General features: G+C 36.1%; 1 protein-coding gene across 1 annotated transcript in view; it reads right to left on the reverse strand.

Annotated features, from left to right (window-relative positions):
• Positions 1-19725, reverse strand: part of UVRAG (UV radiation resistance associated) — a 379149-nt gene that overhangs the window by 166818 nt on the left and 192606 nt on the right. Inside the window, 1 exon segment of the mRNA XM_055091530.1 lies at positions 6221-6347. Coding sequence (XP_054947505.1) covers positions 6221-6347 — 127 coding nt within the window.

The following is a 19725-nucleotide window of genomic DNA, read 5'->3' on the forward strand; positions in this document are numbered from 1 at the left end:
TATTTACAGCAACTTTGTTCATAATAACTCAAGACAGGAAACAAATCTAGTATACAGATAAATGTATAAACAAATTGTGTGTGTGTATTCCACACACACACAGTGGAATACTACTCAACAATAAAAAGAAATTCATTCCTGACACATGCAACCACATGGATAAATCCCAAAATCATTATGCTAAGTGAAAAAGAGCCAAATATAAAGAGTATATATTATATGATTCCATTTATATAAAATTCTATAAAAGGCAAATGATGTCAGAAAGCAGATCAGTAGTTGCCAGTGGTCAAAAGGTAGGGGAATGAATTGACTACAAAGAGGAAAGGGGAAATTTTTAGTGTGATGGAAATGTCTTTCATTCACCATGGTGGCAGTTACTTGTCTGAATACATTAGTTAAACTTATTAAATTGTATATTTAAAATTGATTAATTTTATTGTATATAAATTATACCTCAAGTAAACAGATTTTTAGAAAGACAAAAAGACAAAGAAATGAATGCTCACATACTGAACTCTTAAAAATTCATTAAAAAATAGTAACACAAAATGACAAAATGAGGAAATGATGTTAAAAATGTAAACCACAAAATAAAAACCACAAAAAAGCTTATAATAAAACACCATACTTAATGGTGAAACACTGAAACCTTTCTCCCTGAGACTAGAAATGAGACAAAGATATCCACTGTCACCACTTCTATTTAATATTATAATGGATGTACTAGACAGTGCAATCAGGCAAGAAAAAAAAATTTAAGGCATTAATTTTTCTCTTTTTTTTTTTTGGCTGTGTAGCATGTGGGATCTTAGTTCCCCGACCAGGAATTGAACCCGCCCCTCTGCAGTGGAAGTGTAGTCTTAACCACTGGACTGCCAGGGAAGTTCCTTAAGGCATTAATATTAGGAAATAAATTAAAATGCCATTATTTACAGGTGAACTGACTGTACACATAAAATTCAAAAGAATCTAACAACAATCAGAATTAATAAGTTCTTTGGATATACACACATAACTCGTAGATATCAAGGGTCTGGTTCCAGACCACCACAATAAAGCAAATAGTGTAATAAAGCAAGTCACATGATATTTTTGGTTTTCTAGTACACATAAAAGTTACGTTTACACTATTCTGTAGTCTATTAAGTGTGCAATAGCATTATGTCTAAAAAAACAAGGTGCATACCTTAATGAAAATATACTTTGTTACTAAAAAAAAAGTTAACCATCATCTGAGCCTTTGGAGAGTCATAATCTTTTTGCTGGTAGAGGGTCTTGCCTTGATGTTGATGACTGCTAATTGATCAGGGTGGTGGGTGCTGAAGGTTGGAGTGGCTATGGCCAATTTCTTAAAACAAGACAGCAATAAAGTCTGCCACATAGATTGACTCTTCCTTTCACAATTTCTCTGTAGCATGCAGTGCTTGCTGTTTGTTAGCATTTTACCCACAGTAGAACTCCTTTCAAAACTGGAGTCAATCTTCTCTCAAGCCCTGCTGCTTTATCAACTAAGTTTATTTAATATTCTAAATCCTTTGTTGTTGTTTCAACAATCTTCACAGCATCATCACCAGGAGTAGTTTCCATCTCAAGAAACCACTTTCTTTGCTTATCTGTAAGAAGTAACTCCTTATCCGTTTAAGTTTATCATGAGCTTGTAGCATTTCAAGCACATCTTCAGGCTCCACTTCTAATTCTACTTCTCTTACTATTTCCACCACATCTTCAGAGCTCTTGGGTGACCAGGTACACTATCAATGAGCAGTGATATTTTGAAAGAAATCTTTTCTCCTAAGCCGTAGGTCTCAACAGTGGGCATAAAATATTCGGTAAACTATGCTGTAAACAGAGGTGTGTGCTGTTATCCAGGCTTTCTTTTTCCATTTATAGAGCACAGGCAGAGTAGATTTAGCATAATTCTTAAGGGTCCTAGGATTTTGAGAATGGTAAATGAGCACTGGCTTTGACTTAAAGTCACCAGCTGCATTAGCCCCTAACAAGAGAGTCAGCCTGTCCTTTGAAGCTTTGAAGCCAGGCATTGACTTCTCTTCTTTAGCTATGAACATCTTAGATGGCATCTTCTTCCAGTATATGGCTGTTTTGTCTTCACTGCAACTCTGTTTTTTAGTGTAACCACCTTCATTCATTATCTAGCTAGATCTTCTAGATAACCTGCTGCAGCTTCTACATCAGCACTTGCTGCTTCACCTTGCACTTTTATATTATTGAGAACGCCTCTTCCCTTAAACCTCATGGACTAGTCTCTGCTAGCTTCAAACTTTTCCTCTGCAGCTTCTTCACCTCTCTCAGCCTTCACAGAATTGAAGAGAGTTAGGGCCTTGCTCTGGATTAGGCTTTGGCTTAAGGCAATGTTGTGGCTGATTTGATCTTCTATGCAGACCTTTAAAACTTTCTCCATATCAGCAATACAGCTATTTCACTTTTTTATCATCCATGTACTCAATGGAGTAGCACTTTTAATTTCCTTCAGGAACTTTTCTTTGCATTCACAACCTGGCTGCTTGGCTCAAGAGCCTAGCTTTCAGCCTATCTTGGCTTTCAAAATGTTTTCCTCACTAAGCTTAATCATTTGTAGCTTTTGATTTAAAGTGAGAGACGTATGACACTTTCTTTCACTTGAACACTTAGAGATCACTGTAGGGTTATTAACTAACCTAATTTCTAAATTACTGTGGCTCAGGGAATAGGGAGGCCCCAGGTGAGGGAGAGAGACAGGGGAATGGCCAGTTAGTGCAACAGTCAGAACACACATAACGTTTATCGATTAAGTTCGTTGTCTTATATGGGTGTGATTCGTGGTGCCCCAAAACAAGTACAATTGTACCTCAAAGATCACTGATCACAGATCACCATAACAAATACAATAATAATGTAAAAGTTTGAAGTATTGCAAGAATTACCAAAATGCAACGTAGAGACATGAAGTGAGCAAAAGCTATTGTAAAAATGGTACCAATAAACTTTCTCAACACAGGAGTGTCACGAACCTTCAATTTGTTTAAAAAAAAAAAGCAATTATCTGCAAAATGCAATAAAGTGAAGTGCAATAAAATTAGGTATGCCTGTAAAATTATTATACAAAAATCAACTGTAATAAGCACATTAGCCATTAGGGAAATGTGATTCAAAACTACCATGTGAGGGACTTCCCTGGTGGTCCAGTGGTTAAGAATCCACCTTCCAATGCAAGGGATGCGGGTTCGATCCCTGGTCGTGGAACTAAGATCCCATGTGTCAAGGGGCAACTAAACCTGCACACTCTAGACCCCACGCGTCACAACTACTGAGCCTGTGAGCCACAACTAGAGAGAAGCCCGCATGCCACAACTAAGACCTGATGCAGCTAAAATAAATAAATAAATAAATATTTTTAAAAAAAAACTACCATGAGATACAACTTCACACTCATTAGGAAGGCTACAATAATAAAGAGAGAAAATAACAAGTATTGGTGAGGACACGGAGAAACTAGGACCCTCATACATTGCTGGTGGGAAAGTAAAATGGTACGATTGCTGTGAAAAACAGCTGGCAATTGCTCAAAAAGTTAAACAGTTATCACATGATCTAGCAATTCTACCCTCAGGCGTATTCAAGAGAAATAAAAACATACTTCCTTACAAAAACTTATATATGAATGTTCATAGAAGCATTACTCATAATAGGCAAAAACTGGAAACAATCCAAATTTTCATCAACTGATGAATGGATAAATAAAACGTAGTATATCCATGTAATTGAATTTTATTTAAAAAAAAAAGTAATGACACATGCTACAACATGAATGAACCTTGAAACGTTACATTAAATGAAAAAAGTTACTCACAAAAGACCACATATTATATGATTCCATTTACATAAATTGTCCAGAAAAGACAAATTTATAGATACAGAAAATGAATCAGTGGTTGCTTAGGATTTATGAAAGGGGAAATTTGGAACAACTGTTTAATGGGTATGAATTTTCTTTTAGGAGGGACAATTAGACTGTGATCATTGTATAACCCTATAAATAAACCAAAAAAGACTGACTTATACACTTTAAAATGAACTGCATGGTATATGAATTAAATCTCAATAAAGCTGTTTAAAAAACTTTCTGTAATTTTCTTATCTTATGTCATAAAATAATTAGAATAGAATCAATTTAATTATAGTATAATTGAATTTAATTGTAAATTAGCTTATAATAAATAAATAAATAATCAATCACTGTGAGAGCAGCAGCTGCAGGGCCATTACCCTAACATTAGAACTGCTGATTTGTCTATAAAACTTCCGGGGAACATTTCTTTGCACAGATAATAAAATCAATACCACTTTAAAAAAATCATTCGTATTTCCATATATCAGCAACAAGTAGAAAATAAAAGTTAAAGATAGTTATAACAGTTATCATAAAACATCAAAAATAGAAATATTGATAAATTCAGTGAATCATGGAAAACATCCATTTACTAACAACTACTTTATTTCAATAAGATTTTGTAAAAATGATCTAACAAACAAAGGCATATACCATTTTCTTGGATTGGAAGACTCAGTACTGTGAAGATGTCTATTAACCCCAACGGTGTTGGCAAATATATCAAATGTATTTCCAATCAAAATCCTAATAAAGTTTCTTTTCTGTGTAGAAGTTCACATGAAAATGCAAAAGGACAAGAATAACCTAGGTGATCTTGAAGAACAGCTAAGCTGAAGAACTTTAACAGAGAGCAAGACCAAATATAACATGAGAAATTAAAACAGTAAGATAAGGGCAAAAGAATAGAGTAATAGTTCAGTGAAACAGAACAGATGGTCTTGTAACAGACAAGTGTATGTTTACCTTATTTATGACAAAAGAGAAACAGCAGTGCAATGGGGAAAGGATGGTTTTCAATAAATGGTGTTGGGCCAATTGACTATATGTAAAAAGTGAGTCTTGACTCTTACCTTACATCATACACAAAAAAATCAATTTCTGATGAATTATAGATATAAATGTAAAAAGTTCAAGAGTAAAGCATTTAAAAAGAAAACAGAAGAACTTTATGACATTAAAATAGACAAATATTTCTTAAACTAGACACAAAAGACCTTAACTAGAAAAGACAAGATTGATAAAATGGAGCTTGTGTTCATATAAAGGTATCACAAAAGGGTGAACTAGCAAGCCACAGAATGGGAGAATATATTTGCAATGCATATTTCAAACAAAGAAACCATATCCATAATATATAATCAAAAAACAGTATTACTCAAACCAATAGAAGTGGGGGGAGCAGCAAAAGACTTTTAACAGGTGCTCCAAAAGGAATGTATCCTAATCAGCAAGAAACATACAAAATAGTATTAAACTTCATTAGTCTTCAGGGAAATCAAAATTAAAATTGCAAGGAGGCACTAACAACATACCCACCAGGAAGGCTAAAATACAAAAGACAGAAAGTACCGAACACTGACAAAGATGGAGGATACATTGCTGGATGGAGAAGAGGTAAATTGGCACAACTACTTTGGAAAACTTTTGGACACAACCTACTAAAGCTGAAGATATGCATATACTATGACTATGTAATTCTGCTCCTGGGTTTATATCCAAAAGAAATGCATTAAAAAACTTCTTTAAGAAACATGTACTATACCATTCACAGAAACATTACCTGTAATAGTCCCAAACTGGAGATTAATGAAATGCCAAAAGCAAGAATAAATAAATACATGTTCATTCAGTGTAATACTACTGGCAGCAAAAATAAACTAAGACTACATTACATTCAGGTAGGGATGAATCTTACAAATAAAATGTTGAACAAAAGCCAGCACATAAAATGTACATATTATATGGTTCTATGTGTATAAAGTTCAAAATTAGGCAAACCCAATCTATGGTATAGTGAGTCAAGGTAGTAGTTAGTCTGGCTAGAGATGCCATGAATGGAAGAGAACATGAAACTTCTGGGCTTCTGGGGTCCTTGTCTCTGTTTTTTGATGGAGATTCTGCTTATGCAGGTGTGTTCATTGTGAAAATGTGAAGTGTGTCTGTGTGTGTATACACTATACTGTATGTATTAACTTCAAAATACTTCAAAAATTAAAAAAAATTGTTTTAGTATATTTATACAAAGATGACTATTTGAGCCTATGGAGAAAAAGAAGGGAAAATTACTGAATGTGGAGGCTAGGCTGTTTGTATGGTGTTTTTACTCACCTTTGTCCTGTAATGCAATTTGTTCCTTATGCAGTAATGCCACCTCCCGTCCCAAAGCTTTCTTCTGTCTTTCCAGTTCATTTCGAAGCACCAAAATTTTTAATTGCAGGCACTCACTTTCTTTTTTCTAAATAATTAAAAGCACAGGTAAATTTATGAATATAAAAGTTATGCCTATGAATAACTGCGCACTCACAATGTTTCAAAATGTGATTGGTTTAAAGCACTTTAATACTCATGTAACTTATAGATCTCTTGAGTAACTTAATTATCAGCACTTGTCATTTTAATGGAAAGAATACAGATGTAAGCAAAGAACAGAGTAGAAATAAAATCTAAAATCTGGGAACAGCTCTTTCTAAGAACCTAAAAGACACTATAAAATATCTCAGGCCTCTTTCCTAACACCACAATACAATAAGACACAAATTAATAATAAAAAAGAAATGGAGTTCTCAAAATGTGAAACATAGAATTACCTTAGGACCCAGCAATTCCACTGCTAGACATATGTATATACCCAATAGAATAAAAAACATGTCCATACAAAAATGTGAATATGAATGTTCATAGCAGCATTAGTCATAATAGCCAAACAATGAAATCAATCCAAATGTCCACCATCTGATGAACAGATAAATAAAATGTGGTATATATACAATGGAATATTACTTGGTAATAACAAGAAATGAAGTACTGATTTATGCTGCAACATGGATGAATCTTGAAAAAATTATGCTAACTAAAAAAAAAGCCAGTTTTAAAAGGCCACAGACTCCATATATATGAAATTACCGAAATAAGCAAATCCATAGAAACAAAAAGTAGATTTCCATCCTGACCAAGCTGAACATAGGTGCCCTAATATTCCACAGATTTTGGAGAAAGCCAAGTAGGGACCTGGTGCTTTCATCCCTTCCAGACAGTAACTAACCAAGCCCCCTATAATGTCAGTGGATACCACAGGGAGAGCCTGCAGCCTCACTACAGCTGTAACAAGATAACCTTCTCCCTTCCTGCTGGGTAATATCAGAGGAGGTCAAGTAGAGAGTCAGAACTTTCACTACTATGCAGTGTTATTGAGACCACCTTACTCCCTATGTGGGCAGCTGGAAATCCCATTCCTAGTCAGCACTAACAAGCCCTCTTACACTCACACACAAACACTCCTCTGCCACATGAGTGTCAATGGAAGCTTCTTGGGGAACTTGGACTTCCACCCCAACCTGGCAGTAATGAGATGGTACCTCTTCTTTCCACTACCAGAGGTGTCAGAGGAAGCCAGGTAAGATAGAAGGTTTAAATAAGATCCAGAGACTCGTAACATAATACCCCAAATGTACAAGTTTCAATCAAAAATCACTCATCAGACCAAGAACCAGGAAGATGTCAAAGTAAATAAAAAAGGATAATCAATAGATGCCAACACTTGAGACAAATAGACATGTTACAACTATCTGACAACGATCTGAGAGTAGCCATCACAAAAATGCTTCAATAGAAATTAAGAACCTATATGGGAATATAATCTAAAAAAGAGTGGATATATGTATATGTAAATGTATAACTGATTCACTTTGCTGTACAGTAGAAACTAAAACAACATTGTAAATCAACTATACTCCAATAAACATTAATTTTAAAAAAGAAATTAAGAACATGCTTGAAGCAAAAAAATAGAACATCTTGACAAAAAAAACCCAGAAAATCTCAATAAAGTGAAGACCTAAAGAACTGAAATTAAAAACTCAGTGAATGAGCTCAACAGCAGAATGTAGGAAATAGAGAAGAGAATCTTTAATCTGGAAGATAAAACAATAGAAACTACCCAATTTAAACAATAGAGATAAAAATGAACAGAGCCTCAGAAATCTGTGGAATGATAGCAAAAGATCTAGCACTTGTATCATGAAGTACCAGGAGGAAAGGAGAAAGTGGGCAGGAATGAAAAGTACTTGTAGTAAATAATGGCTAAAAACTTCCCAAATTAGGCAAAAGAAATAAATCTACAGATTCAAGAAGTTAGTGAACTCCAAACAGAATAAATTAAATGGAGAAAATCACAAAGTAAACAAAACCAAAAGCTGTGTTTTTGAAAAAGTCAGTAAGATTGATAAAATTCTAGCCAGGCTAACCAAGAAAAGACAGAAATTACTAACATGAAGAATGAAAGAGGAGCCATCACAACTGATCTCATGGACATTAAAAGAATAATTAAAAATACTATAAACAACTCTATGCCCATAAATTTGGTAACTTAGATGAAATGGATCAATTCCTTGAAAGACAATCTACCAAAACTCACACTAGGAGAAAGTGACAATCTGAATAGGCCTATACATATATATATATATATATAATATATATATATATATATAAGAAATTAAATCAATAATTAATAACCTTCCAAAACAGAAAGTACCAATCCAGATGGCTTCACTGGTAAATTTTACCAAACATTTAAATAAGACATTATACCAGTTTTTGAAAATCTCTTCCAAAATACAGAAGAACTTCCTAACTCATTCTATGAGGCCAGCATCATCCTCACACTGAAACCAAAGCCATCACTAGAAAGGAAAATTACAGACCGGTATTTCTCATAAACATAGGTACAAAATCCCCAACAGAATATTAGCAAATCAAATCCATCAACATATAGGAAGAATTATACACCATGGCCAAATGAACTATATTCCAGGTATGCAAGACAGGTTTAACTTTCAATAATCAATTAATGGATTTCACCACATCAACCAGGCTAAAGAAAAAAAAAATCATATAACCATATCAATGGATGCTGAAAAAGCATGTGACATTCAACTAGAAATAAAGGAGAACTTCATCAATTTGGTAAAGAATACTTGCCAAGAAACCTACTAATAATGTTTGCCAAAATACTTAATGGTGAAAAACCAGATGCTTTCTCCCTATGTTGGAGAACAACACAGGATGTCCCCTTTCACCACTCTCTTAAACATGTACTGAAAGTCCTAGCTATGCAATAAGGCAAGAAAAGGAAATAAAAGCTATGTATACTGGGAAAGAAATAAATGAAGTCATCTTTGTTTACAGATGATATGACTGTCTATGTAGAAAATCCCAAAGAATTGACAAAACAAAAACAAAAAACCAACCCAAAATCTCCTGGAACTAACAAGTGATTATAGCAAGGTTGCATGATACAGGGTTAATACACAAAAGTCAACTGCTTTCTTATGTAACAAGGAATAATGGGAATTTGAAATTAAAAACACAACACCAATTACATTAGTATGAAAAAATAAAATACTCAGGTACAAATCTAACAAATTATGTAGAAGATCTATATGAAGAAAACTACAAAACTCCAATGAAAGAAATCAAAGGAGACCCAAATAAATGGAGAAACTGTCCATGTTCAGGGATAGGAAGACAGTATTATGATATCAATTTTTCCCAACTTGACCTATAGATTCAGTGACATCCCAGCAAATTATTTTGTGGATATCAACAAACTGATTCTACAGTTTATAGAGAAAAGCAAAAAACCCAGAATCACCAACAAAATACTGGAGAAGAACAAAGTTGGAAGACCGACACTATCTTCTGTCAAGACTTACTATAAAACTACAGTAATTGGGACAATGTGGTATGGGCAAAAGAATAGACAAACAAATCAGTGGAACAGAATATAGAGCCCAGAAACAGAAACACACAAATATGGTCAACTAATCTTTGACAAAGGAATAAAAGCAATTCAATGGAGAAAGGATAGTCTTTTTCACCAAATGGTGCTGGAACCACTGGACACCCACATACAAACAAACAAAAACAAAACAAAAAATTTAGATATATACCTATATCTTTCACAAAAATTAACTCAAAATCAATCACAGATCTAAATGTGAAATAATAATTACTATTCACCTTTTAGAGGATAACAGTGGAGAAAACCTAGGTGACCTTAGGCTTGGAGATGACTTTTTACATACAACACCAAACACATGAGCCATGAAAGAAGAAATTGTTAAGTTGGACTTCATTAAAATTAAGACTTCTGCTCTGCAAAAATGACTATTAATAGAATGAAAAGACAAGCCACAGACTGGGAGAAAATATTTGAAAACCACTTATCTGATAAAGAATAGAATACAAAATATGCAAAGAATTCTAACAACTCAACAATAAAAATATAAACAACCCAATTAAAAAATGGGCAAATGATCTGAACTGTCACCTTACCAAAGAAGATATAGAGACAATCATATGAAAATAAGCATATAAGCATATGAAAAGATTCTCAATATCACAAGTCATCAGGGAATTGCGATTAAAACAATTAGATACGGGCTTCCCTGGTGGCGCAGTGGTTAAGAATCCGCCTGCCAATGCAGGGGACACGGGTTCGAGCCCTGGTCCGGGAAGATCCCAAAGGCCGTGGAACAACTAAGCCCGTGAGCCACAACTACTGAGCCTGTGCTCTAGAGCCCTTGAGCCACAACACTGAGCCCGCGTGCCGCAACTACTGATGCCAGCGTGCCTAGAGCCTGTGCTCCACAACAAGAGAAGCCCCCACGATGAGAAGCCCATGCACCACGACAAAGAGTAGCCTGCGCACCACAACGAAGAGTAGCCCCCGCTCGCTGCAACTAGAGAAAGCCCATGCGCAGCAACGAAGACCCAACGCAGCCAAAAAATAAAAATAAATTAATTTAAAAAATGAAAAACAATTAGATACTACTACACACCTATCAGAATAGTTTAAATCCAAGACAATGGCAATACTAAATTTTGGCAAGGATGTGGAGCAACAGGAACTTTCATTCATTGTTGATGGCAATGCAAAATGGTATAGCCATTTTAGAGGATGGGATGGCAGTTTCTCACAAAACTAAACATAGGTTTACTATATGATCCAGCAATTGTGCTCTTAGATATTTACCCAGATGAGCTGAAAACTTGTGTTCACACAAAAACCTACACATAACTGCCTATAGCAGCTGTATTCATAATTGCCAAAACGTGGAAGCAACCACAATGTACCTCAATAGGTCAAAAGATAAACTGTGGCATATCCAATAACAATGGAGCATTATTCAGCAGTAAAAAGAAACGAGCTATGAAAAGCTATTAAAAAGACATGAGGGAAACTTAAATGCATATAGCTAAGTAAAAGAAGCCAATCTGAAAAAGCTACATGCTGTATGACTCCAACTATGTTACATTCTGAAAAAGGCAAAACTGTAGAGACAGTAAAAAGATCAGTGGTTGCCAGGTGTTCTGAGGGAGGGAAAAAAGTATAAATAGGTGAAGCATGGAGGATTTTTAGGCCAGTGAAACGATTCTGTATGACACTGTAATGGTGGATACATGACACTGTGCCTTTGTCAAAACTCATAGAACTATACAACACAAAGAGTGAACCCGAAGGTAAACTACACACTTTAGTTAATAATATTGTATTAATATTGATTCAACAATAGTAACAAATGTATCACTCTAATATAAGATGTTAATAACAAAAGAAATGGGGGGGAACTTTCTGTACTTTCTGCACAATTTTTCTGTAAACCTAAAACTACTCTAAAACACAAAGTTCATTTTTTAAAAAGTGATAGAACTGTACCTCAAAAAAGTCAATTTTACTGAATGTTCATTTAATAAAACAAATCCCAGACACGTTGTACCAAAGATACAATTAAGTTTACCATGTAAGTCTGTTAACTTATCTTTCCATAAAAATATTTCCTACTTCAACCTATAAAGTCATGGTTTAAACTTTACTCTGACTCCCTTTTATCCAAATACCTTGCCACAATTTGCCTCCAGATAAAATCTGAAATCCTACCCCACAACGAACATATATGTGCCTGCATTCACACACAATTACTGCACTATGAAGGTATGAACCCTTCTCTCCTAGTCTTTATCGATAGTGTCAATAATATGCTTTCCATCATTTTCCATGACAAAAATCTTAACCAGTCTCCTTCCTAAGACATATATTAAGTAAAATTTTAATGTGGAGAAAAAAACATTCATTAAGTAAACTGAATAGGTTATTAAGCCCTGGGATGAGCTGGTGGAAAACTTCAAAACAAAAAACTCAGCACCTGTATTTGATTCACAGACAATGAGGAAGCATGGGTACTCAGTGAGATGAGTAATGGTATGGCCTTGTTGAGGCAATGGGCATGGAAAATGACTTTTGGCAGTTGTATGGAAAGTACTTTACAGCTATCGTTTCTCACCCAAAATGCTTTCTTCCTCATCTCTGAAATACTGATTCTGAACAGATGGTATGATCATCTGTTAAAGACATTCAAGCAGTAAAGCTTATTTCCAATCATCATTATTGTATTTGACTGGTAAACTTTATGAAATATAAAACATTCCTAAGCAATTTTTTTCTGAACGAATCAAATATTTATGAAGGACCTACTACGTGCTTCTAGATAAATGAGAAACAGTTTCTGTTTTCTAAGGGCTTGGGTCCAGTGGAGACAAAAGCCATTTTGTCCTGCCAACTCTCTGTAAAAACAAAGACCAAAAGTCAGTGAGGCTGCTTATCATGAAAGAAAGAGGACTCAGGAAACAATTTGGGTTTCTTTGGTAATCCAGTAGTGTGATCAGTGTTTTTCCACCACTGAGGGAAAAAATATACAAATTCTTAGGGCTCCCCTGGTGGCGCAGTGGTTGAGAGTCCGCCTGCCGATGCAGGGGACACGGGTTCGTGCCCCAGTCCGGGAAGATCCCACATGCCGCGGAGCGGATAGGCCTGTAAGCCATGGCCGCTGAGCCTGCGTGTCCAGAGCCTGTGCTCCGCAACGGGAGAGGACACAACAGTGAGAGGCCCGCGTACCGCAAAAAAAAAAAAAATACAAATTCTTAGGAAGCAATCTTTTTCCACAAAGAGATGTGTTCAATTTCCTTAACTCGAATTTCTCCAAAAAATATGTAAATTGATTCTACCTATGTAGAGAAAAAAAATAGAAAAGAAAAACAACTCTTCAAAGAACACAGGGATATGCAGAGGTAGGGGGGTTAATCTGCTCTATTCCAGGGTACATGCTCAAATTGGGTTATGTTTACTAGAATCAAAGAACTAAGGGTACAAGTTAGTCTAAATACTAAACTAATACAGGAAGGTGTGTGTATAGTGTGTTTGTGTATGGTCCATGTGCAAAAACTGGCCCATTTACAGAAATAAATCGTCATTCAAAACCAGGATTGTTGGCTCTAATTTCTGATGAGTAAACAAACCCTGACCAAGTGGAATCTGGTTCTGCTTCCTTTCAAATGAATCTAAGTACTCAAAGATCTTAATATTCCATAAGTATAATATCTTCTAATGGTTTCTGCATTCTACTTACCTTTTTACTCCAAGTATAGTTAATGTCATATGTACATCTCCAAAGGATCACTTTTGATTGGATTTTAGTGTTTTTATACAACACTGTCTGTGATCTGAAAATCACAGACACATTCTCTTTGCAAGCATACTCCTTTTTATGCATCTTTACAAAGACAGCGATGGACAATGTTAAAGATTCTTTTCAGTACGACACACCAATCTGTAAATGACATATTAAACAATTTTCTTCTTGTAGATTACGCTGGAGCCAAAAAGGCTTTTTAGGCAAAAGCTATCAAAGCATGGTTCAGGAAACCATGAGGATTCCTAACACCATTTCAGTCTGTGAGATCAAAAATATTTTCATAATAATACTAAGCTGCTATCTCCCTTTTTCACTCTCATTTTCTCATAACTGTATAGTGGAGTTTTCCAGTCTATAAGATCTGTGATATCACAACAGATTGACTGCAGAAGTAAACGTGAGGATTCATCTGTCTTTTATTAACCTAGGCATTATCAATAGATATACCCTAAATTCTTTGAGATCTTTACAATATTTAGAGTATAAAGGGGTCTTGAGTGGTTTAGGGCATTATTCATCTATACTAGTTTTCCCACCAAAAAATGGAAATAATTAACAATCTGAAAAAAAGTTTTAGAACTATGGCAGTTGTCCTATAAGTTAACAAATTTGCTTTAAAACGTCATTTACAGATTGTTTCTATTGTACCTATACCTGCTCAGCTACTAAGAAAGGGCAAAATTTTCCTTAGAAAATATTTAATCCAATCCATTAATTTCATAGATTCAGTGGCAATATCAGGCCTAGAACCCAGGTCCAGCTAGGGAGATAAAGCAAAAATATATGTAATAATAAAACACACAGGAGTTTTGTGTTTGATATAAGAGAATAAGTACCTATCAAACTGGTCCTTCCATATATAACAGCTATAGACTCTAGATAAAATACAAAAAGCTACTACATGTGGGTTCTAAAAATTGATCAATGGCAGGCAGATTTGGGGGTAAACTCAGAACCTGGTGCAAACAACCAACATGAGGAGTGAAATTCCCCTTTTCTGTGACTTTGCCCTGAGGGTGTCTATGGTTAAACAACAACAGAAAGACAACTATCTTTCTGGCAGGAGGAACCAGGGAAAAGAGATTAGGCAATCAAGGCCACCAGAATGGAGGAAGCCAGAGAATGGGGCACCCTGAATTCTGTTTAAATTCAATCTGAGTTTCTGAATCCTAAATCATACCTGTATGAGGCAAACAGAGAGCAGCTGTGCCTAAGGATGAGAGTAATGACCTGAAATCGGAGGCAATGTCCATTACAGGCATGACAGTTTGAGCCTAACCAAGTTAACTACCCGCTAGAATTAAAACATCAATATTCTTTGGAACAAAGCAACAAAATCCAGAGATTCCACAAAATTACACTCACAATGTCCAGGGTACTATGCAATATTACCCAATATACGAAGAACCAGGAAAATGTGATTCACTCTCTAGGGAAAAGACAATCAACATATGCCAACTCTGAGATGACCCAGATATTAAAATTATCAAAGAAAGTCACTATTACAAATATGCTAAGTGAAAAAAAAGTTAAATATTCTCATAATGAATAAAAAGTCATCAGGGCTTCCCTGGTGGCACAGCGGTTGAGAGTCCACCTTCCAATGCAGGGGACAGGGGTTCGTGCCCCAGTCCGGGAAGATCCCACATGCCACGGAGCGGCTGGGCCCGTGAGCCATGGCCGCTGAGCCTGCGCATCCGGAGCCTGTGCTCTGCAACGGAAGAGGCCACAACAGTGAGAGGCCCACGTACCACAAAAAAAAAAAAAAAAAAAAAAAAAGACATGCAATCTCGGTAGACTATTTGAAAATGTTAAAAAACCAGGAGGCTTCCAATTCTAGTCAAGGTGGAGTAGGCAAAAGGAACACTGCCCAACTAATTTCACCAGGCGACCATAATCCTAATACCAATCTAACAAAGTAGTTTAAAACACTGCTTCCCAATATCCCTAATAAATATAGGCACAAAAACTCTTAAATTGTTACCAGATCATATCTAGCAAGGTATAAAAAAGATTGTACTCTATATTGTAGCCATTAGTTTATTCCATAAACGCAATGTTAAACACTTGAAATTAAATCAATGTAGTTCACCGTAGTAACAGAATCAAGAAGAAAATGCCATGATCATTTATTTCAATAAATGCAGAAAAAGCATTTGACAAAATTCAACATCCATTCACGATAAAATTCAGAAACTAGGAATAAGGGGGAACTTCCTAAAGCCAATAAAAGGCATTGCTAACATTATATTTAATGGAGAAAGGATGAATGATTTCCCCTTATGATCAGGAACAAGTAAAGGATTTCCATGTTTATCACTTTCATTCAACATTGTACTGTATGCCCTAGATACTGAAATAAGGCAGAAAAATTAAAGCGCATAAAGCATTCCAAGTTTACAGGTACGATTGTTTATACAGAAAATCCCAAGAAATCTACAAAATAACTACTAGAATTTAAAAGTTAATATAACAAGATTGCAAGATGCAAGATTACTAAATTAAAATGAATTGTATTCTTATATACTTGCAGGAGACAAATGAGAAACAAAATTTCAAAAGCAATCCCATTTGCAATAATGCCCAAAACAAACAAAAATACCTCCCATAAAATACTTAGGAATAACACTAATAAAAGATGCCCAGAATCTCTACAGTGAAAGCTATAAGATATTATTGAGAGAATTAAGGAAAAAAATCAAAATAAAAGAGACATATGCCAGGACTTCCCTGGTGGTGCAGTGGTTAAGAATCTGCCTGCCAATGCAGGGGGCATGGGTTCAAGCCCTGGTCCGGGAGGATCCCACATGTCGCGGAGCAGCTAAGTCCGTGAGCCACAACTACTGAGCCCACGCGCCTAGAGTCCATGCTCCCCAACGGGAGAAGCCACCGCAATGAGAAGCCCACGCACTGCAATGAAGAGTGGCCCCCGCTCTCCGCAGCTAGAGAAAGCCCATGTGCAGCAACAAAGACCCAACGCGGCCAAAAATAAATAAATAAAAATAAATAAATTTATTAGAAAAAAAGAGAGATATGCCATGTTCATGGATTGGAGAACTCAATATGGTTAAAATTGCAGTTCTCCACAAATTGATCTATCAATCCTAATCAAAATTCCAGCAGGCTTTTTTTTTTTTGTAGAAACTGATAAGTTCATTCTCAAATTCACTTGTAAATACAAAGGACCTAGAAACCCACAGGAATTTTTAAAAAGAACAAAGCTGGAGAACTTACCCCATCTGGTTTTAAGACAACAAAGCTATAATAATAAGGGAGTTTGTTACCTCACTTAACTTATAAAAAAACTTGAGATGGATCATAGATCTAAATGTAAAGCCCAAAACTATAAAATTTCTAGAACAAAACACAGAAGAAAATTTATGTGACTTTGGGTTAGGCATAGATTTCTTAGAAAAGACACAAAAAGCCCTAACCATAAAATAAATTAAAAAAATACATTGGATTTCATCAAACTTTGAAACTTTTGCTCTTTAGAAAGCATCATTAAGAACACAAAAAGGCAAGACACAGACTGGAAGAAAATACTGCCAACACACATACCAGAAAAAGGACTTGTATCCAGAAATGTGCGTGTACACACACACACACACACACACACACACACACACACACACACACACACACACACACACACACACACACGCATGCCCACACAGTCTTTAACCACAGCGTAAGAAGACAAAAGTCCCATTTAAAAATGAGAGAAGAGACTTCCCTGGCGGCGCAGTGGTTAAGAATCCGCCTGCCAATGCAGGGCACACGGGTTCGAGCCCTGGTCTGGAAGATCCCACATGCCGTGGAGCAGCTAAGCCCGTGTGCCACAACTACTGAGCGCGCGCTCTAGAGCCCACGAGCCACAACTACTAAGCCCACACGCTGCAACTACTGAGCCCGCGCACCTAGAGCCTGTGCTCCGAAACAAGAGAAGCCACCGCAATGAGAAGCCCACGCACCACAACGAAGAGTAGCCCCTGCTCGCCGCAACCAGAGCAAGCCCGCGCAAAGCAACGAAGAGCCAATGCAGCAAAAAATAGATAAATAAATGTATGTTAAGTTTAATACATAGCGAGACAAATACCTGTATATACCAGCTCTGTCCACTGAGAGGGCTTAGAAGCACTTACAACTCAGAAGCAACAAGCACACCCAGTGCACAGATCTTGTTTCTAAATTCCATTATTCAATGAAAGGAACAGGATTCCTAGGAGAAATGGCTGATTCTAGGGCTGAGACAGGGAAAATACCTGATGAGTCCAGATCACATAGTGCCAGAAATTAAGAACTTGCTTTAAAAAACAAATGAACAAAAAAGAGATGAGGGCATGTCGAAAGGACACAGAAGCCATCCTGAGAGAGCTCTCAATGCCACAGTTGAAGCAAGGAAATAAAGAACATCGTATCAGATTGTAACCTAAAGTACAAAATAAATAGATACAAATCCATACTGATAATTAAACGACTGAATAAATAAATGCCTGGAGGGAAGAAGGGACAAATCTTCCTCACAAAGTACCCAAATAATGTGTGTAGATAATCTCCCCTCCAGGAGGTGGAGCCTTAGTCCCCTCCTCTGGAGTGGAGGCTGGGCTTTCAAAAAATTGAGCAGGGAAAGGGAACTCTAGAGGGCATAAACCTGGGAGACATCAACTTAACCTAGTGATCAAGGTTACTATCAACAGTGATTAGTCATGGCGATTTAAAAATAGGAAAGAATGAAAAACTGTCAAAGATCAGAGAAGCCTAGGAAGTCATGATGACTAGGACAGTGTGGTGTCCTAGACTGGATACTGGAACAAAAAAAGACATTAGAATCCAGTCTAATCACAACAAAACATCAGACAAACCCCAATCAAGGGATATTAGATAAAACAGCTGACCTAGTAATCCTTAAAACTGTCAAAGTCATCAAAAAAATCAAAGTCTGAGGAATTTTCACAACCAAGAAAAGTCTAAGGAAGCATAGCTACTAAAAGCAGTATGGTTTCCTGGATGAGATCCTGGAACAGAAAAGGGACATTAGGTAAAAATTTAGGAAATCTGAATAAAGCATGGACTTTAGTTAATGATGACTTATCAATACAGGTTCAATAATTATGACAAATGCACCATACTAAGGTAAGATGTTAATAATGGGAGAAATGGGGGTGGGGTTTACAGGGTAACTCTCTGTACTATCTTTGTAATAATTCTATAAATCTAAAACTGTTGTAAAATAAAAATGACATAGTGGAAACACTGGTGAAACCTGAATAAAATGCAGAGTTAATAGTAATGTATCAATGTTAATTTCTTGGTTTGATGATATACCAAGTTGTATGTACCATGTCAAATGTAACATGGCTATACAAGAAGTTAACATTAAGGGAAACTGGATGAAAGGTGTATGGAACCTTTCTGAACTATCTTTACAAGCTTTCTGTAAATCTAAGTAGAGTTTTTCTTTTCCTAATGGGCAAAAATATTTAAAATTACACCTCTTAAAAGATAACCAATAAAGATATGAAAAATTATCATAACAGAAATACAATCATAAACCAAACTAAGAAAGCACTATATACCCAATAGCTAAAATTAAAAAGACCCACCTCTTAAATGAAATGCACAAATCCCTGAAAGACACAAGCAACCAAAGCCTACTCAAGAAGTAGCTAACTTCAGTAACACCTCAACTATTAAAGAATTGAATCCCTAACTCAAAGCCCACAAAGAAGACTCCACAAAGGCCCAGATGGCCTCACCGGTAAATTCTACCAACCTTTAAGAAATAATTCCAATTCTACACTTACTCTTCCAGAAAATAGAGGAAATGCTTCCCAATTCACTAGTTGTGACCAACATTACCCCAACAAAACCAAACAACGAGATGACAAGAAAACAAAACTTCAGATCAATATTCCACCTTAATATAGATGCAAAAATCCTTTACAAAATTTTAGCACATTGAATCTAGAAATATATATAAAAAGAACAGGGCTTCCCTGGTGGCGCAGTGGTTGCGCGTCCGCCTGCCGATGCAGGGGAACCGGGTTCGCGCCCGGGTCTGGGAGGATCCCGCGTGCCGCG

Source organism: Physeter macrocephalus, chromosome 16 (assembly GCF_002837175.3).
Source record: "Physeter macrocephalus isolate SW-GA chromosome 16, ASM283717v5, whole genome shotgun sequence".
Lineage (NCBI taxonomy): Eukaryota > Metazoa > Chordata > Mammalia > Artiodactyla > Physeteridae > Physeter > Physeter macrocephalus.